The sequence below is a fragment of the Myxocyprinus asiaticus genome, chromosome 31, assembly GCF_019703515.2.
Source record: "Myxocyprinus asiaticus isolate MX2 ecotype Aquarium Trade chromosome 31, UBuf_Myxa_2, whole genome shotgun sequence".
Taxonomy (NCBI): domain Eukaryota; kingdom Metazoa; phylum Chordata; class Actinopteri; order Cypriniformes; family Catostomidae; genus Myxocyprinus; species Myxocyprinus asiaticus.
This window is the reverse complement of record NC_059374.1, coordinates 2,917,372-2,945,030: the sequence shown is the minus strand read 5'-3', so window position 1 is coordinate 2,945,030 and position 27,659 is coordinate 2,917,372. Positions and strand designations below refer to the sequence as shown.

Genomic DNA, 27,659 nt, shown 5'->3' with positions numbered 1-27,659 from the left:
TCTCATGAAACCTGTCCTGGTCATATTTTACTACAAAATCTAAAGGAATTAGAATAAAAAATTATACCTGTGTATATAGAAAGTAAATTATGTTTTGTGACATTATTTTCATGACAGTTTGGCAAATTTTAGCCCCTAATTACTGCAATGCGAAAAAAAGATGGTAATTATAATGTTGTCATTACCGCAACATGAAAAAAAAAAACTATGTAAATCATAAAGTATACATCGTAGTAGTTCTGCCTTGTTACTGCCTTTCATTTTTGCTGATTTAAAGAAATAATTGTACAATAACATCTTTTTTTATTTTTATAGTAATACAGCAAAACATGACTGTGTTACGGTTATTAGTAGTCCTATTGAAAACAATGGGTAGTAAAAGTAAAACATCCAGACGTGTTACAGTAATGAGAGTTGGGGAGTAAAATGTGTTTAGGTGTCCTGAAAATAATGTCACAATGGTTCTAAGTGTAGGCTTCATTTTCTTTATGCAAACAATATGACAGTTTTCTTGGCAGGTTTCATAAGTCACCCTTAATGACAAAATATATGTAACAGAATGTATCATTCATGATTTATTGAATAGTTAGTTTTTTTTTTTATTTTGTTTTAAAGATATTGTGCTGTCAAATGCCCTTTAGTCAGTTACTTCTGCAAGGCAGAAGTGGACAGTAAATGGGACATGTCACAATCACAGAGAAAACAATCAAAATCAGTTAGTAAGATACAAGTCTGATCAAATCAGGATAAACCTGAAACAATACACAAGACAAAAAAATAAATCAAATGGCATTTCAAAAGCAGACATTTTCTACTTAGAAAGTGATGCATTAGAAATACAAAACAAATACTGAGGTTGAATGCATCTTTTGGATATTTTTCTTAACAAACATGGTACATTTGTATGGTGAATCTTTTAATGTACATTAAGTATGTAGCATAGATTTGGCTGTCATAATTGGTTTTTAAAACCTGAAATTCTCTCCTCTCAATTTATTTTTACAGCAAATAAATATGCAATAAATATATATGAATAAATTAGCCTCTGTGAACGTCAAGCACATTCAAAGTGCTTTCTCAGTAGTGTGCGTTTGCTTTCTGACAATATTCAACAAAGCCAAGCCGTATTTTGCAAATTTGAAAGGTTAAATCCAAGAGGAATAGTCTACTGAACTGTAGGATGCAAAAATAACACGTTGCACTCTTATATTATGGCAATTAGATATATTTTAATACTTTTATATCCTTCAGATCTTTCAACTAAAACTTGCTTGTTTTTCAAACCTTACCAATAGGCTGTGACTATATGGCAAGCCCTTTTGACATTTAATCTCGTGCAGGTTATGAATTATAGAAAACTACAATTCAATTTTCACTAGTTAAAATGCTAATACTTCAAATCAGTAATGGTATTACTGACTAATATCAGAAAGCTAATTTTTTGATATTAGTAATTAGGTTTTCACTAGTTAAAAGTTAAATATCAAAAGTAACTCATTACTGATGGAAATACCAATTCTTCATATCAAAAATGCTATTTTCAGTTTAACATCTGTATATCAGACATCTGGAAATGGATTTTGAAGAGTAATTATGGATATTAAAAGGCATTCTTACTGGTTGCAATCACAATACAGGAATCTGAAATTAAGATTGCCACTTGTGAAAACCATATTACTGATATTAGACTTTTACTAGTTGTAATTTCATTATTGATTGATTATAGGAATGGACATTTGCACTTAATGTAACTATTGATAATTTTTTTTAAATATATTTTACTAGTACATTGCTGATATGTATATTTGTCATTTCAACTAGTAAGAAAATATAGATATCTATAATTCTGTTTTGAACAAGAGTGAAATAAGTCATATATCCTGCACATGATTAAAGGTCAATTTGGCTTGCCATAGTGACTATATAAAATCTTACTTTAGATAAGCATACAGAAGAGACAAAAATCATTAATAAACAAATATCACAACACAAAACAGTTATAGCCACAAATTAAGTTTAGTTTGCTGGTTCAAATTTTGGGTAATTTTAAGATCAGAACGAACATTCTGTAAATTAATTTGGTTGGCATCATGAAAATGAAACCGATCACGGCAGTGTCCGATGTCGTGGTCCGGTCCCTAGCTTTAACGGTGACGATGTCGTCGGCTTCATTACTGCAGTGGTGACGCCTTCAACGGGATCATTATTCTGGACTCCATGTGCTGAATGAGGGGAACTTAAAACACAACAAGAGATTCAAAGGCAAGGTTTCCATGTACTTTAAATGTATTGAATGTATTTGATGATGGCAGAATGATGACAAGTGTTTACCAGTATAATAGACGGCTTCATCCCAGCCCTCCTGTTGCCACGCAGCATTTCTCGTATGCTCTCTGGACTGCAGGTCTTTGTATGCTGCCATAAACAGACAAATTAAATAAGATCTAAACCAAATCACCTCAAAATCATATACAGTTGTGCTCAAAAGTTTGCATACCCTGGCAGAAATTGTGAAATTTTGGCACTGATTTTGAAAATATGACTGATCATGCAAAAAAACTGTCTTTTATTTAAGGATAGTGATCATATGAAGCCATTTATCATCACATAGTTGTTTGGCTCCTTTTTAAATCATAATGATAACAGAAATCACCCAAATGGCCCTGATCAAAAGTTTACATACCCTTGAATGTTTGGCCTTGTTACAGACACACAAGGTGACACACACAGGTTTTAATGGCAATTAAAGGTTAATTTCCCACACCTGTGTCTTTTTAAATTGCAATTAGTGTCTGTGTATAAATAGTCAATGAGTTTGTTAGCTCTCATGTGGATGCACTGAGCAGGATAGATACTGAGCCATGGGGAGCAGAAAAGAACTGTCAAAAGACCTGCGTAACAAGGTAATGGAACTTTATAAAGATGGAAAAGGATATAAAAAGATATCCAAAGCCTTGAAAATGCCAGTCAGTACTGTTCAATCACTTATTAAGAAGTGGAAAATTCGGGAATCTCTTGATACCAAGCCAAGGTCAGGTAGACCAAGAAAGATTTCAGCCACAACTGCCAGAAGAATTGTTCGAGATACAAAGAAAAACCCACAGGTAACCTCAGGAGAAATACAGGATGCTCTGGAAAAAGACGGTGTGGTTGTTTCAAGGAGCACAATACGACGATACATGCACAAAAATGAGCTGCATGGTTGAGTTGCCAGAAAGAAGCCTTTACTGCACTAATGCCACAAAAAAGCCGGTTACAATATGCCCGACAACAACTTGACACGCCTCACAGCTTCTGGCACACTGTAATTTGGAGTGACGAGACCAAAACAGAGCTTTACGGTCACAACCATAAGCGCTATGTTATATATATATATATATATATATAAATATCATAGTTTGACTGGATGAAGGTATTGGGACAGAATTCAAAACTTATTGAGTGTCTTTCATATAACATCACATGAAAAACTAAGGTGATGTACACTGTATTTGGCTTTTAAGGTATTTGGTATCGTGACTGTGAGATTATCTCCCAATTGCCATATTGTTTTTCCACTTGGCACAGAGTATATGTGAATGAAGACATGTTTCTCATGCTAACTAGATCTAGCCTCTTTTTGCCTGTGATGGTTCTTGATTACTCAGTCCCATTCTTTGACTTGGTGGCCATGGTTCATGATTTGATCAATGTCTGAGTCAAATGTAAATGCACTGATATAGGTGTGGACCCTTCCTTATTTCTATGATAATGAAGTTGTGTAATGTAGTTGTGCTAATTATATTAGGGCTAGTAGAATTCAGATTATTCACCCATTGGATGCTCTGGTTTATCCTGAATGCTTTGTAAACACCTGGAAATACTGCCCCCTGAATGCCTATAAAATACAATGTTTGCCTCCCTAAGTTAGACTTGATGACTGCAGCGCGAGACAGCACCTTCTGATGTATAGACTGACGCTCATGATCTTTTACAACAAAGAATCCTACTGAAGCATTACCCGAGTCTCCTGGTCTTCTCTGAGAGTTTCCAACAGAGGGAATAAAACGTATTGTGAGGGAACACAAATTTTATTGCGAGGGAGTACAACTTAATGCAAGGGAACAAATTGTATTGTGAGGGAACACAACTTATTGCAAGGGAACACGTTTTTTTGCGAGTGAAAACAAAATGTATTGCGAGGGTACACAAAACGTTTTGCAAGGCAGCACAAAACTTATGAGGGAACAAAACTTATTTCTAAAGAACACAACACACATTGTGAGAGAATGCAAAACTTATTGTGAAGGAACACAAAACATGTTGCTAAGAAACCAAAACTTATTACAAGTGAACAAAAATTTTATTGCAAGATAACACAAAACATATTGTGAGGGTACAAATTATATTGGGATGGAACACAAAACGTATTGCGAGGGAGCACAGCTAATTGCGTGGGAACACAACGAATTGTGAGGGAATGCAAAACTTATTGCTAAGAAACACAAAACTTAATACAAGGGCACAAATTTTATTGCGAGGGAACACAAAACTTATTCAGTGGAATCACAAAACTTATTTCAAGATCACACAACTTATTTCAAGGGAACACAAAAAATATTGTGACGGAATGCAAAACTATCCCGAAAAGAAATTCCCTCCCTGTCCTCTAAGGGTCTTTGCAAAACCCAGTGAACATGAAAATGTCGAATGCAAGTCACACCAAATCACCCAACATTCATGAGTTTGGATGGGAGCAAATCCCTGCAGCTATGTTCAACATCTAGTAAAAAAGCACAACCAGAATGTGGAAGAAATGAAATGTTCGACAAACACATATGGGTGTGATCTTCCGGTGTTCAGACACTTCTGGCCATATAGTGTATGTAATACATAGAGCCACATTTATCAAAGCCAGCCAGTTACATTTTCCCACCATCTAATGATTCTGACACTTGATTATTGATGAAATCAGGATACTACAACAAACCGATGAAGTCTTTTCCCTTTGGTTAAACAGTTTCCTACTAAGTACTTGTAATGTGTTGACACTCTTACCCCAGAGGTGATGCACCATATAGAGGCTTCCAATCTGAGAGAAGAACCCGCCAACAGCCTCACGGTTGTGCTGCCGGTAGCCAATCGCTCGAGCCCTGAGGAACAATTCTAATCATCAGTTAGTTATACTGACATTAGAATTTGTTAAGCAAAAAGTCTTTAAAAACTGTTATGTTTCTAAATTATTAAGGGCTGCTCATACCCAGAGGGTTAGGAATGGTAGATGCTATAACAACACCATTATAATGGCAAAAAGCATTTTTCTCCCTTGACGGCCATGTGTTTTTATATGTCCAACCAAATTATAGTGTTTCATTATATCACTGTAGATGTTTTTTTCACGGACAGTTTGTTTTGGGGGGACTCTTAAAAGTGTGATTGTTTAAAAAAAAAAAAAAAAATGTATCTGCTGTCACTGACAAGTGATGAGTCACATGACAAATGTTCCTGGATACATCTAAAAATGGATTCTTTAGATGTATGTAATAACAACAGGTCACAAATCTTACCAATAATTGCCCCATTCAATCATGGTCCCAGGCTGCAAGAAAACACAAAAAGCAACAACTGTAAATCTTAGCTGCTGGTGAATGAAAAAAATGTATTAACAAAGCCCATCAATTTCATATTCCTCTACTTTAGTCATACAGATGGATGACTGCACTAGGAGATCCAAACTACGACAACACCAACAATAGCTTGAAACCCATACAGAAGACAGAGAAAAGATGCTAACCAAGTGGCTGTTTGATTGCATGGTTGGTTTACCAATGGCCTGAAATTTGAAGAAACATGAGAAATCATACAGTTAAAATGCAGACACTCACTCTGAGCTGGTAGGAGCGCAGCTCATATATGTTGGGTCCGTCTCTGGGAACCGGTTCATTCCAGAAACTGAACTCCAGCAGCAGCTGATTTCTGCGGGAGAGGAGCATCTTTCCTCTCTCTTTTCTGTAATCCATGAATTCCTGTATAGAGAAAACCACATACATTATTCCCAACAGTCTACTGCCTTACAACTGCATAAACAACCACATCTGTCTGTAGCTGGGCTTCCATCCACAAATTTGTATGCACATTTTTGGGATATTGCATAAAAACTGCTGGATGGAAACACCAACATGCATATAAAGTAAAAAACCTGTACGCTTGTTTGAGGTGGATACATTTTTTTGTTCGATAAAAAGGCATGAAGTTTGTCAGAGCGTTTTGTCTGCATGCTCCAAATGGCAAATAATTCATTACATTTAATAAAAGAGCCACAGTGGCTTCAAATTCCTTTTTCATTTCTATTTTCCGCCGAATTCCCCAAAAGTGACGTTTTGTTCTCTTGAACACATGGGATGAAAACGTTACTTTATTCACATTGTTTTTGCTATATTCAAATGTTTTGCATAAATTAAATTCATAAGTTGGATGGAAACATGATTTTGTTGCATTGAAAATGTACTCTTTAATGGTTTCTTTTTTTTGGGGGGGAGGGGGGGTTCCTCCCCTTTTCTCCCCAATTTGGAATGCCCAGTTCTCAATGCGCTCTAAGTCCTCATGGTGGCGTAGTGACTCGCCTCTATTCGGGTGGCGGAGGACGAATCTCAGTTGCCTCCGCATCTGAGACCGTCAATCTTATCACGTGGCTTGTTGAGCGCGTTACCGTGGAGACCTAGCACGTGTGAAGGCTTCACACTATTCTCCACAGCATCCACGCACAACTCACCACGTGCCCCACCGAGAGCGAGAACCACATTATAGCGACCACGAGGAGGTTAACCCAACGTGACTCTACCCTCCCTAGCAACCGGACCAATTGGTTGCTTAGGAAGCCTGACTGGAGTCACTCAGCACGCCCTGACTCCAGGTGTGTTAGTCAGCGTCTCTACTTGCTGAGCTATCCAGGACCTCCTCAGCCCCACTCTTTAATGATTTCTTAAAATTATGGCCCTATTTCTGATCTGGTAAACCATTAAAGAGTACATTTTCAGCAATTTCAAAATTAAAATCACTTAAAACACTAAATCACTCAAGTGTTCATTTATAATGCAACAAAATGTGTGTTTAGGGCTCAAAATCTATGCACAAGTTTACTTTTTAACTGCAATCTCTTTCAGAAGAAATTAATATAGCAATATTTAATTTTGTAATTTTCAGTCTGGTGTAGTTTTATTTAATTTCCAGTAGGGCTGTCGATTTAATGCATTAATTCAGTGTGATTAGTTATATAAAAAAATAACGTGTTATAAAATTAACACAATTAATCATGTCCCCAGACCACAGTAAGGAATATTCTTGAGCAATTCAATCTTGAAGTACCACCTGTTTTCTCCAGGGGGCAGTAAGTGAAACTCCAGCTGTATAGGCAACACGCAGTTTATACAAAGAACAAACCACACTTACAAACAACACAAGATAAGAACATGTTCTTGTGTTCAAAACACAGCTTGACGGAGTGCAAATCCGAATTTAGGGATCTCAAGACATGTTTTTCGAAGTATTACACTACGTTTAACTTGACACAGTGATAGGGCAAGCCGTTTTAGCTTTTATTCACTCACAGGATATAAATTGTTGATATCAACAATTACATTTTCAAGAGTTAAAATTCTAATTCTTGATATCAAGAATGTAATTTTCACTAGTAGAAATGCCAATTGCTGATATCAATAATTACACTTCCACTAGTAAAAACATGAATTGACATCATTACTCGCAGAAATCAAATTTTTCATATCAAAAATGGAATTTCAACTTGTAAAAATCATAATTCTTGATATCTGTGATTTAATTTTCACTAGTTGAATTTCACAATGATCTCTGATACTGTTGCAAGCCGAATTGTATTAATTCGCAGGATATGAATTGTTGATATCAACAATTACATTTTCACTAGTTAGAATGACATTTTTACTAGTGGAAATGGCAATTGTTGATATCAGTAATTATATTTCCACTAATAAAAATGTGAATTCTTGATAAAAAACATTTCATCATCACTTGCAGAAATCACATTCTTGATATCAAAAATGGGATTCCAACTAGTAAAACTCCAAATTTTTTATATCTATAATTAAATTTTCACTAGTAACATTTCACACAGATTTGTTATTTACTCCTATTCAAAACGCAATTATTGATATAAAAAATTAGTTTCTTACAAGCTGAAATTCCAATTTCACATATCAACAATAATTTTCTTACTAGTAAAAATATAATTTTTGATATCAATAATGTAATTTCTACAAGTGAAAATGGCAATTTTTGATATCAACAACTGAATTTCAACTAATAAAAATGTAGTAATTCAGTAATTCAGTTTTCACTAGTGACTATTTTCATTTCTGAAATCTGTAATGTAATTGTACTAGTAAGAAAGTCTTTTTAGATATCATTAATTACGCTCCACATTACTGATATCTAAAATTAATTTCCAGATATCAGAAATACCAAATGTAACATGTTGAAATTAATTTACTGATATAAAAAATTACCATTTTCACTAGTTGTAATTCAATTGTTGATGAAAATTTTACTAGTAACAATATCATTATTGATATCAGGAAAGGGAGCTCTACTAGTAAAAATTATTGCCATGATATCTAAAATAGCCTTTGCAACTAGTGAATTACTGATATCTTAAATATGATTTTAACTATTAAAAATATTATTATCGATATCTAGAAATACAATTGTAACAGGTAAAAATAGCTATGGTAATGAGTTTATGAATATTAATGAGACCTGGTTTTCCCATGAATCCCCTTTTGGCGCCAGTAGTAGCAGGTTAAAAAATGGAGGGAGACCTTCCATGTGGGAAAAACAGCTTGTTTTTTTTTTTTGAAGTTTTTATTTTTGTTTAAGAAATGGAAAATGAGAATTAATTTAAAATTGTCTTTTTTTGTTTACTGTTAAAAATAAAAACAATATTAGATTGGCATAATTGGGCGCCACTGCAACGCCCCTTTCATCTGATTGGCCAACCCGTGCCGTCTTCTGTACTGCCTCAATCCTTTTAGCCAGAATAACAGTTGGTACCGCTCTGCATATTTGGCTTAATTTTAATTAAATATTGTCCCGGACTACCACTCACTGTAAACTACAGTTGTGCTCAAAAGTTTGCATACCCTGGCAGAAATTGTGAAATTTTGGCATTGATTTTTAAAATAGGACTGATCATGAAAAAAAACTGTCTTTTGTTTAAGGATAGTGATCATATGAAGCCATTTATCATCACATAGTTGTTTGGCTCCTTTTTAAATCATAATGATAACAGAAATCACCCAAATGGCCCTGATCAAAAGTTTACATACCCTTGAATGTTTGGCCTTGTTACAGACACACAAGGTGACACACACAGGTTTAAATGGCAATTAAAGTTTAATTTCCCACACCTGTGGCTTTTAAAATTGCAATTAGTGTCTATGTATAAATAGTCAATGAGTTTGTTAGCTCTCATGTGGATGCACTGAGCAGGCTAGATACTGAGCCATGGGGAGCAGAAAAGAACTGTCAAATGACCTGCGTAACAAGGTAATGGAACTTTATAAAGATGGAAAAGGATATAAAAAGATATCCAAAGCCTTGAAAATGCCAGTCAGTACTGTTCAATCACTTATTAAGAAGTGGAAAATTCGGGGATCTCTTGATACCAAGCCAAGGTCAGGTAGACCAAGAAAGATTTCAGCCACAACTGCCAGAAGAATTGTTCAGGATACAAAGAAAAACCCACAGGTAACTTCAGGAGAAATACAGGCTGCTCTGGAAAAAAATGGTGTGATTGTTTCAAGGAGCACTCCAAATTATCAGTTTCTCTGGATTTATCATTTATAGGTATGTGTTTGAGTAAAATGAATATTTTTGTTTTATTCTATAAAGTAATGACAACATTTCTCCCAAATTCCAAATAAAAATATTGTCATTTAGAGCATTTATTTGCAGAAAATGACAACTGGTCAAAATAACAAAAAAGATGCAGTGTTTTCAGACCTCGAATAATGCAAAGAAAACAAGTTCATATTCATTTTTAAACAACACAATACGAATGTTTTAATTTAAGAAGAGTTCAGAAATCAATATTTGGTGGAATAACCCTGATTTTCAATCACAGCTTTCATGCAACTTGGCATGCTCTCAACCAGTCTTTCACAATGCTGTTGGGTGAGTTTTTGCCACTCCTGGCGCAAAAATTCAAGCAGGAATTCAACAGACACTGGAATGGAATGGCTGCCATACATGTAGAGATGCTAATTTAAGAAACATTTGGAGTGGTCTCTTAATTTTTTCCAGAGCTGTATATATACTTTTTATAATTACGCATTTTAATTTCATAACATTATAGTTAGCAATCCTTAACAATACTAAATCAATATAACTTTAGTAAATGTAAGTTTTATTAATATTATCTAAAGTTCACTCAATTATTGTGTTATGAAATTGAAATGTGTAAATCATATATATAAACTCAGCAAAAAAAAAAAAAAAACGTCCTCTCACTTTCAACTGCTTTTATTTTCAGCAAAATTAACATGTGTAAATATTTGTATGAACATAAAAAGATTCAACAACTAGGACATAAACTGAACAAGTTTCACAGACATGTGACTAACAGAAATGGAATAATGTGTCCCTGAACAAAGGGGGGGTCAAAATCAAAAGTAACAGTCAGTATCTGGTGTGGCCACCAGCTGCATTAAGTACTGCAGTGCATCTCCTCCTCATGGACTGCACCAGATTTGCCAGTTCTTGCTGTGAGATGTTACCACCAAGGCACTTGCAAGTTCCCGGACATTTCTGGGGGGAATGGCCCTAGCCCTCACCCTCCGATCCAACAGGTCCCAGACATGCTCAATGGAATTGAGATCCGGGCTCTTCGCTGGCCATGGCAGAGCACTGACATTCCTGTCTTGCAGGAAATAATGCACAAAACGAGCAGTGTGGCTGGTGGCATTGTCATGCTGGAGGGTCATGTCAGGATGAGCCTGCAGGAAGGGGAGGAGGATGTCTTCCCTGTAACACACAGCGTTGAGATTGCCTGCAATGACAACAAGCTCAGTCCGATGATGCTGTGACACACCGCCCCAGACCATGACGGAGCCTCCACCTCCAAATCAATCCCGCTCCAAAATACAGGCCTCGGTGTTACGCTCATTCCTTCGACGATAAACGAGTCCGACCATCACCCCTGATGAGACAAAACATCAGTGAAGAGCACTTTTTGCCAGTCCTGTCTGGTCCAGTGAAGGTGGGTTTGTGCCCATAGGTGACGTTGTTGCCGGTGATGTCTGGTAAAGACCTGCCTTACAACAGGCCTACAAGCCCTCAGTCCAGCCTCTCTCAGCCTATTGCGGACAGTCTGAGCACTGATGGAGGGACTGTGTGTTCCTGGTGTAACTCGGGCAGTTGTTGTTGCCATCCTGTATCTGTCCCGCAGGTGTGTTATTTGGGTGTACCGATCCTGTGCAGGTGTTGTTACACGTGGTCTGCCACTGCGAGGATGATCAGCTGTCCTTCCTGTCTCCCTGTAGCGCTGTCTTAGGTGTCTCACAGTATGAACATTGCAATTTATTGCCCTGGCCACATCTGCAGTCCTCATGCCTCCCTGCAGCATGCCTAAGGTACGTTCACGCAGATGAGCAGGACCCTGGGCATCTTTCTTTTGGTGTTTTTCAGAGTCAGTAGAAGTACAAGATAACGAGTGCTCTGGCGTAATCGTGCACCACTAAGAACATCGTAAGCACATAGACTTTTCACACACAGACGCAAAATGACACCTGATACAATTTAAATGCATAAAATAGTTGAATAAAAGAGTCTATATAAATGGATGAATAGATTAAAAGTAAACAAAAAAAATTCCTTGTGTGGACTAGTTGGTAACAGAAAAGTGGTGGCATGATTGATGTAGACAACTTTTATAAATTAAATTCCGAGACTAGAAAAAAATCAGTATATACTGCCTCATTATCCTTGTCTCCTCTTCCTATTTGACACCTATAGGTGCTCTCGCCAGCACTACAAGTTGTGTAACACATGCAGCATTGCTGTCACCATTATCAATTTTGGGAGTAAAGAGCAGACCTCTGCTTTATTGGTGAATGTCCCTAAAGCGCATCTTCTAAACATCTCCTTAGTTTGCGCTGCATGATAACACAGTGAACCACATACACAAGGCCTCCGCTGTCTTCACTAATCATGGAAGCTTTCATATCGAGAGAAATTTGTGAAAACTAAATATTACACATGCACACCTAATTATGGAAGCAGACTGTGTAAAATAAATAGATTGTTCTGCACAAATTTATTGTTAAAGGTGTCATGAATTGGATTTTTATTTTATTTTATAATGTTCCTTGAGGTTCACTTATAATGTTGGTGTGATTTTTTCATTAAAAGTAGTCATAATTTAGGAATAATTTGTCATTTTCTATCCAGTTTTGTGCCTCTGATTCAAATGCTCAGTTTTTTGGGGCATGTGTTCTTGAAGACTTCAGTGTAAATGCCCACTGCTGTGATTGGGTAAGGATAAGTGTAAACGCCCCTGCCATTACGCGCATGTGGGGTTGTTTTGAAAACTTCGGATGGTTAAAAAAATGACAACCGGAGGAATTCATCCATACATGTTTGAGCCAGAGTCTGATCCCGAATTAACCCCCTCCACAAACACCACGGATACTGCAGTGTGTGACAGCATGGTAAGTAATCACTGTAATTTACTTGTCTATTTGTGTAATAGGTATTACTTTTATTGTTGTTTAAACCAAGATGCGACACAACGGCGTGTATCTTGTTACATAGTTGGGGCATTTTACAAATGCTGAGTAACGCATGACAGTACCAAATAAAGTGTAAATACATGGTGCTATCATATTTATAACTGTCAAAGGATACACTTACCGTGCAACTGTGTCTTATTTGTAAAAGAATAACCAGTAAAATGAAGCGAGCAAACAAACATGTTCTTACCGACGTGATCCGGGACTTCATTAAAAATAAACGTCAACCACTCTTTCTTAATGTTGGGATCCTTGGGAAGCAAATGCAAGAAATCTTGTTTCCCACAACCTGGCACTGCACAACGTCTTGATATCTTCGTGGCCATCGTGACACCTCCTGTTGCTCCAAAAATAATCTCACCGCTCTACTCTAACCACAAGACCGGTGGGCGGGCCTAAGCAGTGTCAATGATAAAGTAGGTGTTGATCTGTTTATGCTGAGGCTGGCCTGTTCTGATGTAAAACCTCACTATGACTTATTAGTGAGGAGGAAGTAGAGAACGAATCGTTTTGGCACCTTGATTTCAATAAAGCCTTTTTTTGGACTAATGAAGAAGTTTTCGGTTCTGAAATTTACAGTATGTTTTTATAGTGCTATGAACTCTTATATGTCAAGATATCATGGTAAGTTTGATTTTCCAATTCATGACCCCTTTAAACAATATGTAAATATGTAGTTAATTAGGTCAAATATTGTAAAGAAATATTAGCAAGGCAAATTACAAATGATTGTAAAGTTACACACAAATATAATAAAGTTACAATGACGAGCAGCACTATACGGTCACATTTCAGCACTTTGCATTCATGGACACTGTCTCTTAAGTATCACTTAAGCGCATCTGTTCATGATAAGTGCAGTTTTGGGAAAGGAATGTAAGAAATAATGAACGTTCATAAAATCACTCGTAGAAAACGCTCTTTATCACTAAGATCAATCGTTATTGGGAAACGAGGCCCAGGTGAGCTCAATCAAGTTCACGTACATAGTAATATGTTTGTTTGATTTTTATATCTACTCCTCTTTGTTCCTAATATCCAAAAATTAATTTAGCCTACGATTTTATGCAAAGCGATGGAACACATTTTCATACATTTATCAAGAGCACACAGATACATTAGACACAATAATATCCATCTGCTGAGCCACAGAGCTGTAGGTTTGACACAGAAGTATAAATCGGCCTTAAGTCACAGCAGTTTCAGGCCCGCAGTCTCCGGACTGATGTTACGGGTGGAGCTAATGACAGAACAATCATGCCGGAGAGCACGGTAAGTTGTTGTCTATGTAAAGTTTTATTAAATCTAGCATTTCTGGTAAACAATTACTTTATTAAGCTAAGTATTTATCTGCTAACTACTGGATCTGTATACATGTATTTCATAACAAACAGTATTCTGGAAACAGTTCGATTGTCGATCGGGTTGTGTTTTTTAAAAATGATTTGGTTTTGAATCACTCAAGCTTTTGTTGTTTAAATAATTATTTTAGTTTAATTTATTATTATTTCAATTTCTTATCAATGATGTAATTGATTTTTATTTTATTTTGTAGTGTACATGTTTTGTTAGACTTTGTAACTGAATGTTTATTTTGAATTTGATATGATGAAATACATATGACATTAAATGCCCATTCTTTGTGTCTTTTTTAAGTACTCTTTGTAACTTTATGAACAGGAAGGAAATCAAATGATCACATATAATATAGTCAAATGGGTAACATCTTACAATAAAGTTTCATTTGTTAACTTGAAAAACAATGAGCAATACTGTAACAGCATTTGTTAATCTTGGTTAATGTTAATTTCAACACTTACTAAAATATTTTTAAAATTATAGAAGTTGTAAATGTTAACATTAGTTCATAAAATATAAATGAACAAAGAACAATGTTTAATCCATTAACATTAACAGAGATTAATAAATTATGTTAAAAAACATGTTCTTTGTTAATTCATGAAACCTACTGCATTAACTACACATGGAACCTTTTGAAAAGTGTTGAAAAGGCTACCATTAAATGTTTTAGATAGTAATCAAATCAAAATCGATGTAAAACAGCACATTTTAAATCTAAAAAAAGCAAACAAACGTAAGAAATGATGCTCCAAACTACAGATGGCACTAACACTGCATTGGTCCTGAGACTGCTGAGGCTCTGCAGATGGACATATCTAGATACACTTTACAAAATCATACAATGTTATTACATATAAAAATAATATACACCTTGTGGTGTTGATGTGAAAAATGAAAGTGTGGTTTATAAAGGACAGAGGAAACAGATCGTGGGGATGAATTAGCGGTTCTCTTTTCTGCTTGCGTATCCCCTGCCAGGTTCCACACCTTTCTTTTTTAAATATTCATAAGGTACGTAAGGAACTCGTAAGTACTCCTCATTATTATGCACATATCCAAAAAGGAATTTATGATATCTGAAATGACCATTTTAACTAGTAAAAATTACATTTCAACATGTAACAATTCCTTTTTAACACGTAAGAATTCAGTTACAGACATCAAGATTTATGTTTTTTACTAGTTGAAATTCCATTTTTGATATAAAAAAGGTGATTTCTGCGAGTGATGTCATTTTTTATATCAAGAATTCACGTTTTTACAGTGGAAGTGTAATTATTGATATCAACAATTCATATCCTGCAATTGAATAAAAGTGAATTCGGCTTGCCATACAGTGACCTAAAATGGTAAGTTTATAATGCGACGCAACCAAAGTGAGACGCTCCAAAAGCATCCGTCTGACGCAGGTGTACATTGACACATCCTTAAACAACCCCTAATAATAAATCTCTGAATGACTGACAAATTAAATTGCAAAATGGATTGCTGTGAACTGTAGGCCAATGATGGGCTTATGTTCAATAATATACAAATAAACCATACACTGGATTCTAAAGACACTTTTTGTATAGTCTTATCAATGCTTAACTCCTCTGCCACAATAATGTGATGCATTTTAATTATCTGAATATATTGTTTTTTTATTATATATATATATATATTATTTGTAATTATTTAAATATAACTATTTATAATTATTTCATCATTATATATTGAATTATTGTTATTTGAGGGGCTTTTTCAGCTATTTATATATGTGATTAATTGCGATTAATTAATTGGCACACCATGTAATTAATTTGATAAATATTTTTTGACTGATAGCTCTAAAGAACCTTTAGAACCTCTAGAACCTTCTTAATTTTGGGATAAAATTAGCAAACTTTATGAATAGTAAATTATAGTATTTTTCATTTGTTTAAATATTAAATATAGTCAGAGTCGTGGCACAGCAGCACCAAGAAGAATGGTACTTTTTCCCCAGTACTTTCCTGTCACTCTAACATATCCTGTCCCAAAAAGGCCAATAATAAAATGTAAGGAATGGATATCTTTTGTGTAACATTTTCTAGGAGTAGCCAGTACATTTCATTATTCAGTGTAAATACAGTTGTGCCACCTGCCGACATGGGCTGATTTGATGACTGTGTCATATTCCATTATTTATTCCAAACTGATTAACTGCGAGGTGATAAGCTTTATTGATCAAATTGCAAATGATATTTAATCAACCAACTTTTTAACTATTCAACATAATACAATTTGTTAAAACTCTTGAAATCACAGTGATGAGTGTGAAATGTCTTAACTGTGTTGATTAAAGGTTTTTATAAGATAAAGAACAATGCTGAATGACTCTTAACACAGTCTTAAAGGTGCACTCAGTAACTTTTGTCTTTGTGTCATCTTGCACTTACACTGACACCTAGCGGCTTGGATGCAGCATAAATTAAACAAAATAATTTTCAGTTTCAGATGCCATTGTAGAAATGTAGTATTCACAGTCAGCCATGATTACTTTAATCACTGAGTGAAAGTGTCCAATAACAGGACGGTTACTGAAATTAAGTGAGTAGTATTCGGCTGGTCATGTGATTCTAACATGGCAGCCCCCATGTGTGGACCCTCTCCATGTAGAACAAAACAGTTTTTATAAGGTTACTGATATGACTGGAGTCTTCATTTTAATGTGAGTGATCATGATTTTATACATATATTGCAAAATTACAATTCATGTCTTTAGGAGTTAAAATTACTGAGTGCAACTTCAAATCAACAAAGTATATGTTTTTATCTATTTTACATAACACTAGTATATGAGATGTCTTATTCATATTGACTGTGAATAGTAAATGTAAATGTACTATCGCATGCCCTTTCGACATTTAACCCCATGCAGGATATGAATTATAGATATCAATAATTACATTTTTACTAGTAAAAATGCTAATTCCTTATTTTAGCGAATAAGTTTGCATTAGTAAAAACGTTAATTCTTGATATAATTTTTTTTATTATTACTTACAGAAATGTCCATTCTTGATATCAAAAATAAACATTTTAACTAGTAAAAGTCGTAATTATTCATATCTGTAACTGCATTTTTACTAGTAAAATTTCGCAATGATCTGTCATTCATTCCTGTTCAAAATGCAATTACAGATATCTGTAATTAATTTCATACTAGTTGGAATTACAAATATACATTTCAGCAATGTACTTCTTACTAGTAAAAATAATAATTACATTGTTACTTGAGCAAATCTCCATTCCTTATATCAACAACTGAATTACAACTAGTAAAAATGCTCATTTTTGATATCTGTAATTTGGCTTTCACTATAGTTGCAATGTTAATTTCAGATATCTGTAATGCCATTGTACCTGGTAAGAAAGCCTCTTAAGTTATCTTTAGTTTCTCTTTGAAATCCATTTCCAGACATCTGAGATACTGAATTTAATGTGTTCAAATTAATTTACAGATATCAATGGTTGATATCAGGAATGGATATTTGCACTAGTAACAATGTAATTATTAATATAAACATAAATGTCCTGCAATTCTTGGTGTATGTTCACAACACGCTCAAAAGATGACTTTCACTGTCACTGCATCTTTTTTTCCATAAAATGAAAGGGAATGGTGACTGATGCTGTCATTCTGCCTAAAATCTCCTTTTGTGTTCCACGGAAGAAAGAAAGTCATATGGGTTTGGAACAACATGAGTGTATCCAAGAGCAAAATAAATCGTACCTGGTTTTTCCTCAGTTTACCCATGACTTCAGTGAGAGCTGGATATCCTCCTCTGTACCGCCACAAGTGCACTATATAGTCAACCACATACAAATATTACAGTCCATCAGCACTAACATACAGATATAAAAATACAATATCTTGTTGATTTTTTTTAACCCATTAGTGACAGAGCTCTCAAAACCTTTACAGACAGAACATTTATTTATATCATTTAAATGCAGTTATTAAAGCGTTATTTAAAGGAATAGTTCTGTCTGGCATTATTTACTCACACTCATGTCCTAGGAGAAGATTTTAAGTGAATAACGACTTCTCTGTTCCTTACAAAAAGAATAAAACATTTTTTTTTAGCAAAAAAAGGTTTTAGCAGACCTTTTAGGAGCTTGAAAGACATGGTCACAAAATATGAAATGCTGCTGCATGATTTTTTTTTTTTTTTTTTGCACTCTGTGTTCCACAACCACATACAGGTTTAGAACAACATGAAGGTGAGTAAATAATCTTTACATTTAAATGCAGACTTTTGTTTAATAACAGCATGCAGATACATTCATCCAACAACACAAAACTGAATAAGCTGATTAGGAAAAGCTAAAGACAGATATGAGACATTTATGTCTGTGTTTACTGAAATATTTCTATGTGATGTGTCCTACCAGCCTGGTCTTGTTCTCCATACCAGGTATTCCATGTGCCCACCAGCTCACACGGGTAATGCTTATCATTATGGATGGATGGCAACACCTCATCACTGTGGACACAGTAATTGTTTTCAGTATTTATTGTTGTAAAATAGTGTAGTGAAAGATATGCATGAACTATGAAATGTGAAGCAGAACCAAACCACTTTCATATGGACTACACACAAACATTTATTCAGTGTTAAAAGTGCACTCAGTAATTTTTTCCTCATTAAAAAAGTTTAACTCCTAAAGACATGAATTGTAATTTTGCAATATATGTATAAAATCATGAGCACTCACATTAAAATGAAGACTCCAGTCATATCAGTGACATTATAAAAGCTGTTTTATTCTACATAGAGTGGGTCCGCACATGGGGGCTGCCATGTTAGAATCACATGACCAGCTGAATACTACTCACTTAATCTCAGTAACTGTCCTGTTATTGGACACTTTCACTCAGTGATTAAAGCAATCATGGCTGACTGTGAATACTACATTTCTACAATGACATCTGAAACTGAAAACTATTGATTTTAAATGATGCTGCATCCAAGCCACTAGGTGTCAGTGTAAGTCCAAGATGATACAGAAGTTACTGAGTGCACCTATGAGTGTTGTGGTTTTTAATCCATCTATATGCTACTTCTAAACATGGACAAAATTCACTTTTAAAATGTACAGTGTGTCTCTTCCAGGAAAATGAACCAAAAATCCTGATGACTTAAAGGGAAATTCCCTCATCATTTACTCACCCTCATTACATCCCAGGTGTGTATGCCTTTCTTTCTTCAGCCGAACACATTTGAAGAAAAATAGTAAAATATCTTTGCTCAGTAGGTCCTTAAAATGCAAGTGGATGGTGATCCGACATTTGAAGCTCCAAAAAGAACAGGCAGTCAGCATAAACGTCATCTATATGACTCCACTGGTTAAATCAATGTATTTTTAAGCAAAACGATCACCTTTTCTTGCAAACAAATATCAATATTTAAGATTTTTTTTTAACTATAAATCATCTCTTCCGGTCAGCAGCAGTACATGTGATGTAATCACGTTGGCATGTTCACGTGAGAACAGAAGCACGTGTGACACACCCGGAAGAGTGGTGCTGTTTACAACTGAGCAGGAGGAACGCTGTACATAAGCTCTGTTGGTTTTGTGTAGATCTGTATTTGTATCTGTATGTTTACTCACAATAACTACATTTCCATCCAAGGATGTTTTGTGAAAAAAGTTTTAGCGCATCAAAATTAAGCTGATGGAAACGCAATCAATCAAATGTTATGAAAAACTGGTTTGGAAACACTTTTTGTCGAGGAAATTGGCATTAACACAAAAATATAGTGTCACATGACAGAATTTACCCCAATCGTTAACCTGTGTTAATCATGACGACGGTATACATCCTTGAAAGCCAATTTATTGTACGTGATTATGGATTGATCTGAACGGCATAAAGATCCGATCACTGCAAACATGTCACTTCCAGGAGTACCAACACAAATATCTCGTATCATGCACATGGACAAGTGAACGGAGAACAAATTAATGGTCACTGTTTGTGATTAATTTAATCCATCCGTTTATTTATTAAAGTTACTTTTCCACACCATTCAAAATAATAGACGGCAGTCATGGAATTACACCAAAATACAAAAAACATATTTCTGTGCACACAATGCTAGTATATTATATGTTTAGACCTATATATGCCTTTTCTTTACACAAACTTAAATTAGCCGTACCCTGTTCTGTAGATGAATAAAGTCGTCTGAATGACATTTTCTACACTTCAAGACTATAAATTATCTGAACTATTTGTCCAGTGCAGAGTTCACTTTCAGAAAACGAGCTTTTGAACCTTTTAAAATGTTTAAATATTTTCAATCTAACCCTCTTTACCTCGGATCACATTTGCTGAGCTTCTTCAGAAAATGTAAATTGTTTCAAAAACCACATCAGTTTTTCTTTAATAGCTGTACACACAGCATATACACATGGATGGATGCTCCTTATACTAAGACTGAAAGTTTCCCCCACTACTTGGTGCAGGTTGCCAGCTTGAACAGGGCCGTGACGATTCGCTTTTGGGTCGGAACCGATGGCAACCTACGATAGGCACAACATCAGGACCAATATTACAGTCCTATCAGAAGGGCAACTGCTCCCTTTTGATTGCAATTCCTCGTTTTCTGATTGCGTTTATCTGTGAAATTAAAATGACAGTATGCTGGTTAATTTCAATGAATTGTCTCAAAACTCTCCCCATTTTACCAAAACTTTGGAGGAAAAAAGATTAGGGAGATGAAAGGTACACAATTAGCGATAAACACACATTTCTGTATAGAAACGGCTTAAGGGCAGATTTCTTTCGCGATAAACCAAAACTTATGCGACAAAGTGTTTTTTTTTTTAGGCATGACATCATCACGCACACCGTTTTTATCAATAAAAGGCCATTTGAATGGAAACAGGTAGAAGATGGCAAATTTCCCACATTTTTTTTAATGCATTTTCACTTTGTCGATAACAAAATAGCACGAAAACTGGATGGAAACTAAGCTAATGGGGCGTGTTCATCCTGGATGTCTCAACCGAGACAAAAGAACGTGTCATTACATCCCAACGTGAATACCGTGTGAACTCCACCCTCTCATGAATGCGCATACTGCTGCTGACCAAAGCAAAGATTTATAGTTAAAAAGTACTTAAATATTGATAGTCTTTCGCAACAAGAGCGATCATATTGCTTTATAAGACATTCATTTAACCGCTGGAGTCATACGGATGACGTTTATGCTGACTGTCTCTGATTTTTCGAGCTTCAAAAGTCAGATCACCATTCACTTGCATTTTAAGGACCTACTGAACTGAGATATTTTACTATTATTCTTCAAGTGTGTTCTGCTGAAGAAAGAAAGTCATACACACTGTGAGTAAAGATCATTTTTGGGTGAAGTATCCCTTTAAGTGTCTAAATACTTCAATAGAATCTATGCATCCTTAGTGTCTACAATCTGTCTTATTGAAGTCTTCACGATCGCATTGCGCAACATGTCACAGGGCAGTAAACACTTGAGGAATGGCCTTTAGAAGATTCCTCTCAATGCTGCTGCCAATCACAGACAGGAATAGAAAGCAGGACATTTCATTTGAACTTCACAAACTGCTGCAGTCAAATCAGTTCAGACTCGAGGGACTCGCACGTTAAAAACAGCTCGCTTTGTGTAATTAACGGCAAACATTTTTCATCCATGTGGCAGAACTTTGACTTACCAGAGTTTGTTGTACGCCTCGAGACATTCAGGTTTCACATTGTGAACTAAAACACAAGTAAGCTGAATCAGTAAACAAATGGACCTCTTCGTGACCTTATTTTGACATTATACTATCTAGCCGAGGACAAATGGTCGATATGACTTACATTGTATTTTATATAAGTTGTTATCCTCTTTCTTGGCTAACAGATGGGAGTGAGCGTCCTTTCTAGGGTCCACCTTTCGAACAAATAGAGATTTAAACCAGCTGTCTTCTCGAGTTCGATTACTAGATGCTGACAGAGCCCTGAAACAAGACAATAAACACATTATGTCACATCATACCTTATACTGTAGGCATAGACTTACTTATATACGTATAGACACAATGACAGAACATTTTACAACAGCAACTGACATTGCAAGAGTGTTTGTAGTCAGTGTTGTTGAGTGTCAGAGGACATGATGTGAACATGACAGTTCAACATCAGGGCATATAAGAGAACTCTCATAAGCTTTAATTAACAATGCAGAAATGAAATACTTTAATATTTTCTTTATCATAACAACACTTTTATAATGGAATGATTCATCGATTAATTATGACCTTGAGAACATAAGATGTTTACACTGGTCTGTGCTTCACGTTACAGTGTTTAAATGAACTATTTTAACTGGTTAAGCAGACAAAATGTATTCATTAGTAAACGTGTTCTTGCTTTGCTTTTATTAATGCACTAATGCATTCATAATCTCACATACAGCATTGCAGCACTGACCCTGCGCACTAATGCTTTATTAATGCAGTGTCGGCGCAGCTTTACAACATGTTATTTAGATAAAACCGGCCGACCTGATAACAGCAGTATGTCCTTTCGTCCGGGCGGTGTTTGTAGCCTGATAAAGGCCGGAGCAACCGCTCTGAAGGACTCTGGTCGCCATCTTCCACTGATAGCAGACGCACTGCAGGAAGCAAAGGGTTCAGCTTCGACTGTTCAACGGAGCTGCCAGCAGAGGGCGCCGGAACATCGAGCGATTCAAAGCACTGCCGGTAGAGGGCGTCACAATCGCATGCGATTCATAGAGCCGCCAGGAGATGGAGCCAGAACTTCACCTTTGTATTTTAAAAGGAGAGGCTACTGTTGAATTGTCTAGTTTTGACTTTTTCTTAAATTAAAAAGAACTTTGCCATCTTAAAACACATTTCAAGAGCAACATTTTTGTATTGTGACTTCAAAGTCAAAGAGCAAACTGTATGTTGATCTATATCAAAAAGTGATACAGGCTCCACTGGAAATCTTACAACTTTTATTTTTTGTGGTAATATTTTCAACAGCTTAATGGTTGACAATAGTCAGACACTGACATTTTACCTTACAAAAATAGGTAAAACCATACATTAAGGAAACACTTATGAAGAGGTTATTTGTATTTTCTTAATGAACGCTTTACCCATTTTTGTAAGGTAAAATGGGCAAAAAAATGACAAGGAAAAAACTATTTTTAAATACACATCTGACAGTTGCCAGCAATAGAATTTGAAAAGTACTAAGGGGTATTATTATGTGTTATGTAAAATTATTAAGTAAAATTAGGGGTCTCTACACATAATTTACAGGTTAAATATGAGAACATTTTTACTTCAAGACAATGGCCTTGTAAAGATGCTAACCAGCACTAAATAAAGTGTGTTTATATAATCTGAAATTTTTGGTGTTGCAAAATATTGTGGAAAATCAATTGTGCTTGTATTATATTTAAAATATTTGAATTAAATTAATAGAACTTTGTAAAAAAAAAAAAAAAAAAAAAAATATATATATATATATATATATATATATATATATATATATATATATATATTTTTTTTTTTTTTAATGTAGTAATATTTTAATATTTGATTTAATATCTTTATTTACTTTTAATTTAAGAATTATAATAAAAAAGTAATTTTTATTTTTAATTGTTATGGTTCATGAAATGGTGCCATTGTGTCCCCATGACTTATGACATGATTGACAGTAAAAATCACATTCATTATGTAACACAATTTTTGTTCCTGGGTAGTAAGTGTTATGTCCTAATTGCTAATGCCTCAAAAGTATAGAAAATGGCTATTATTCCCCATAAACTTTGTTTTTGTGACCAGGACAGTGATATTTTGAAATGTACCTATTTCCAATGAGAAAACGGGTGAATTTGTGTCTTTTCGTTCACATAAAGTCAGAAAAAAACAACATATGAATCCAAATTAACATGTATTTATACTAAAGTAATACAAAAATGACTACAAAAGATTTAGAAGTCAGTAATTTTTCAAGATTTATGATTATACTGTAAATCACTTTCACGAATCAGCCCCCCAAATGTACTCATCATATTTCAAGGCATCCAGCAAGGTCTTGATGCTGTTGTAATCCTCTTTGAGGTGCACCGAGTGAGCCAGGGGAAGAGACGGGTACTTGTTACCATTATGAAGCAGCACGGCTTTGAGGCTCCTGGATGAGCTGTCTATGAAGAGGCGCCACTCATTCTGGTTACAGGCAATTCCGATTGCCTCGAATAGACTGGTCACATTATGGCAGAAGCAGAGCCCATCTTGACAGGTGAAGAAGCTGGAAAAAGGTTGGTGACGCTTCCTCTGATCTGTGACTTGCACACTTTCATCCAACAAGTTCCACTGCTTGAGCCTAGACGTCAAAAGCTCAGCATTGGACTTGGTGAGACCAAGATCTCTAATCAAGTTGTTGAGGTCTTTTTGGTTGGGGTAGTATGGGTTTCTCTCCTCAGCTCCACCTCTGAAATTGTCATCTTGATCTGCAACATCTTCCTCGCTCTCTGACTTGCTGCTCTCTTCTAAAGACGGCTGTTCTCTCTCCGGAGGAGTGGGTACGGGGAGCTCATAGCAGTGTGGCACCGGGGCGATGGATGAAGGAAGGTCCAGATACGTGATAGCAGGTGCATTCTTGCCAGTCCGACATTTGGAAGGGTCCACCATGCAGAAGTAGCAGTTGCTTGAGTGGTCAGTGGGTTCCCGCCAAATTCTTGGGACAGCGAACTTCATGGCTCTCTTTTCCCCTCTGTACCATCCTACAAAAAACATTTTTCATATATGATATATTTTTTCAATAACATTGAAAATTGTAAAACATTAAAACTTTTTATTTTTTTTTTTACAATTTTAAAAATTAAAAAATGTTGTAACATAACATTCCGAGCAATAATTGTCCATCTTATCTTCTAGAGTTTTTTGCAGTGCTTGTAGGTGAAATGAGGAGCCCAGGGTTTGTCTTGATCCCCGACAGGCATGTTACAGAAGAGAAAATGCAGTAATTGTTTTTTTTTTAACCATATTTGCCGACCAGTAATCTGGGGGAAGTGCATCCTCTACGATGGTATCATTGTCTATGGTGGTTACAGTCCTGGTACTTTTTTAATTTTTTTTTTTTATTTTTTTGAAAGTTCAGCAGTAACCTTTACAAATGAAATGATAAAAAGCCTCAACAAGAAAAAAATCTGGCACTATTTTGTGATCCAGTACTTCTGGTGAAACACTGATTAAATGGGGGGTCCATCCTGCTCCATGTTTCTCAACAAGAGCTCTCTGTAAAGTCTTCAGACATTCATTTTGTGTCTCAGCTGCCTCCTACTTTGAGCAATGCGAGTTTGTGCTTTATACCCAGCTGTTTCATTGCAATTTTAAAAGTTTTGCCAGTGAAATGTGTCCCATGAACACTATCAGTCTAGTCTGGATATTTCACAGCGAGTGGAGGACTTCCTGCAACAGTGTTTTAGCAACCATTACAGCCACTGCAGTCATTCATCGCAATATCCACCGGGAAAACAAATCTAGCATCACAAGAACACAATGATGATCACGACTAATAGACTAAATATAAAGAGTGCAGAACATCACTCATGCTGAATATGTTTCCAGATGTGCCATAGTCCTGACTGCATGTCCTGTGAGGGGATCTACATTTTACTACGTGAGGATTTCTCTGCAGGCAGAGGAGGCACTCTACTGTCCTTTTCTGATATCATGTCTGACCAGTATCAAGTCCAACACATGTAGAATTTAAGTTCAGTCATGACAACTCTCTGAAAAAAATTTAAGGTGTTATACTGGATATGACAAGTTGTTAGGTTTGGTCTTGGCAGATTAGATTTGCTTGCATTGCTGCTTCAGCACAGTTTTTTTAGAGAAAAATACACTCGTAGTGCACGACGATGAAACGTACCTGCGATTTATATGACATTTTATAGACAGAGAGAGTATGCATGTTGATTGGCTAACAGATTACATGTTAAAGGACAAATCAACATTGTGCCATATAGACTTTCATGACTGAACTTAGAATAATTTACGCCACATTGAGAAAAGTGGTAAACTGCGATTGTTACCTCAACTTGATCTAACCCATAACAATTACTTGTAAAAAGTAACATTACAATATTGCATTTTTTCTAACAAGAGTAGCTAATTATGTTACTTTTTTATGGAAAATACAATTTTAGTAAGCTGGGATAGGCTCCAGCACTACCCGCAACCCTATATAGGACAAGCAGCTTTAGAAGATGGATGGATGGATGGATAACAATTTAGTAACTGACTTTTTCTTAATGTCAGTTCAGTTGGTTAAATCTCACTGTCTTCCAGAACAATGGCACTAAATTTGAAGTAGTATGTTTTCTTTTTTGTTGACTCAAGTTTGTCCCCCTGACGTAATTAGTATAAAACCACAACATGATCTCATGAGAATTCATATGTATTCTTACGTAAAGTGTGGTTTTAGCCAACGTACATTTGCTTATGTTTGCATTAACACTAAAACGTACAATACTGCCGTATTGACAGCATTTAAAACGTAATCTTTTTACGTATTAACACCTTTAGAAATGTACAAATGCTTACCTGTACTGATTGAACTCAGTGTTGAACTCTTGGAATTAATCAGTTAATTGTATTGTATTTATAATTAATAAGATTAGTTAAATGGCAAATGCATTGACATTTCTTTTACACATTTGATGCACTTACCTAATATGACATTGTAATGGTTTCATACATATCTGCTTTAAAGGATTATATCACTTTAACCAAGACTTAACTTTAAAATGTTATAAAATAAATAAAAATTCTGTACTTGTTTAATCATTTATTAATTATTCAATTTATATTTTCTTTGCCATGGGACACAAAATAATTTTTCAGAATATGCTGCGGGTCAACAACAACAAACACACACACACACACACACACACACACACACACACAAAACAACAACCCAAAACATTAAAAAGAACACCAAAAAAGTACCATAAAACAATCATAAAAGTAAAGTGGTGAGGTGTTAGATTTCCCCCGTCCTGAAAAATCCCAATTCAACCCCTGGTTACTACAAGGGTTTTACTGCAGTGATGACAAATGCTCATTGGCTCTCAGGTGTCTCGTGACCGATTGCGACCAATAAATTATTGTCACTGTACATCAATCTGCCTGTTACATATTTTTATATTATTGAAAAATGGTTATGTTTTGTGGTGGGGGTAAGGTTTAGGGATCTAATATTATATATATATAACTATAAAAATGTACAGATATATTAACTGGTATAAATATGTTACAAATCACTTATACAAATATGTTTATTATGGATTCATAAATATTTTACATTTCGAAAGCTGTAAATACGTACAAATGTTTACGTTTTAGATGTTTCAGCTTCTATCCAAACGTACACAAATGTATGTTAAAATGTTATGTACAAATAGCTTATGAGATTAGGCTGGC

At 35.4% G+C, this 27,659-nt stretch overlaps 1 protein-coding gene across 4 annotated transcripts; it reads right to left on the bottom strand.

Moving 5' to 3' along the window:
* Positions 1-574: 574 nt before the first annotated feature.
* LOC127422289 (protein NipSnap homolog 2-like) lies at positions 575-26,896 on the bottom strand. 4 transcript variants are annotated; one of them, XM_051665711.1, is made up of 11 exons: positions 24,335-25,845; positions 22,719-22,979; positions 22,033-22,172; positions 21,885-21,930; positions 18,579-18,673; positions 17,920-17,990; positions 5,865-6,005; positions 5,547-5,578; positions 5,038-5,132; positions 2,332-2,415; positions 575-2,236 (listed from the first exon to the last, which is right to left on the bottom strand). In XM_051665711.1, exons 2-11 carry the CDS (start codon positions 22,805-22,807, stop codon positions 2,172-2,174), a joined length of 858 nt encoding a protein of 285 aa, XP_051521671.1. In that variant the 5' UTR covers positions 22,808-22,979; positions 24,335-25,845; the 3' UTR covers positions 575-2,171. The 4 variants fall into 4 exon arrangements, with proteins under 4 accessions (XP_051521671.1, XP_051521670.1, XP_051521669.1 ...); XM_051665710.1 differs by lacking the exon at positions 24,335-25,845 and adding an exon at positions 24,238-24,257; XM_051665709.1 differs by lacking the exon at positions 24,335-25,845 and having other exon boundaries at positions 22,719-23,630.
* Positions 26,897-27,659: the final 763 nt, after the last annotated feature.

Bases quoted from the DNA above. Each gene is read 5' to 3' on its own strand.
- LOC127422289 (XM_051665711.1), bottom strand. From the start codon at position 22,807: ATGGCGACCAGAGTCCTTCAGAGCGGTTGCTCCGGCCTTTATCAGGCT. The intron at 22,173-22,718 runs GTCGGCCGGTTT...GTCTTGTTTCAG, and splicing joins GGACATACTGCTGTTATCAG to GGCTCTGTCAGCATCTAGTA. The intron at 21,931-22,032 runs GTAAGTCATATC...CTTGTGTTTTAG, and splicing joins CAACTTATATAAAATACAAT to TTCACAATGTGAAACCTGAA.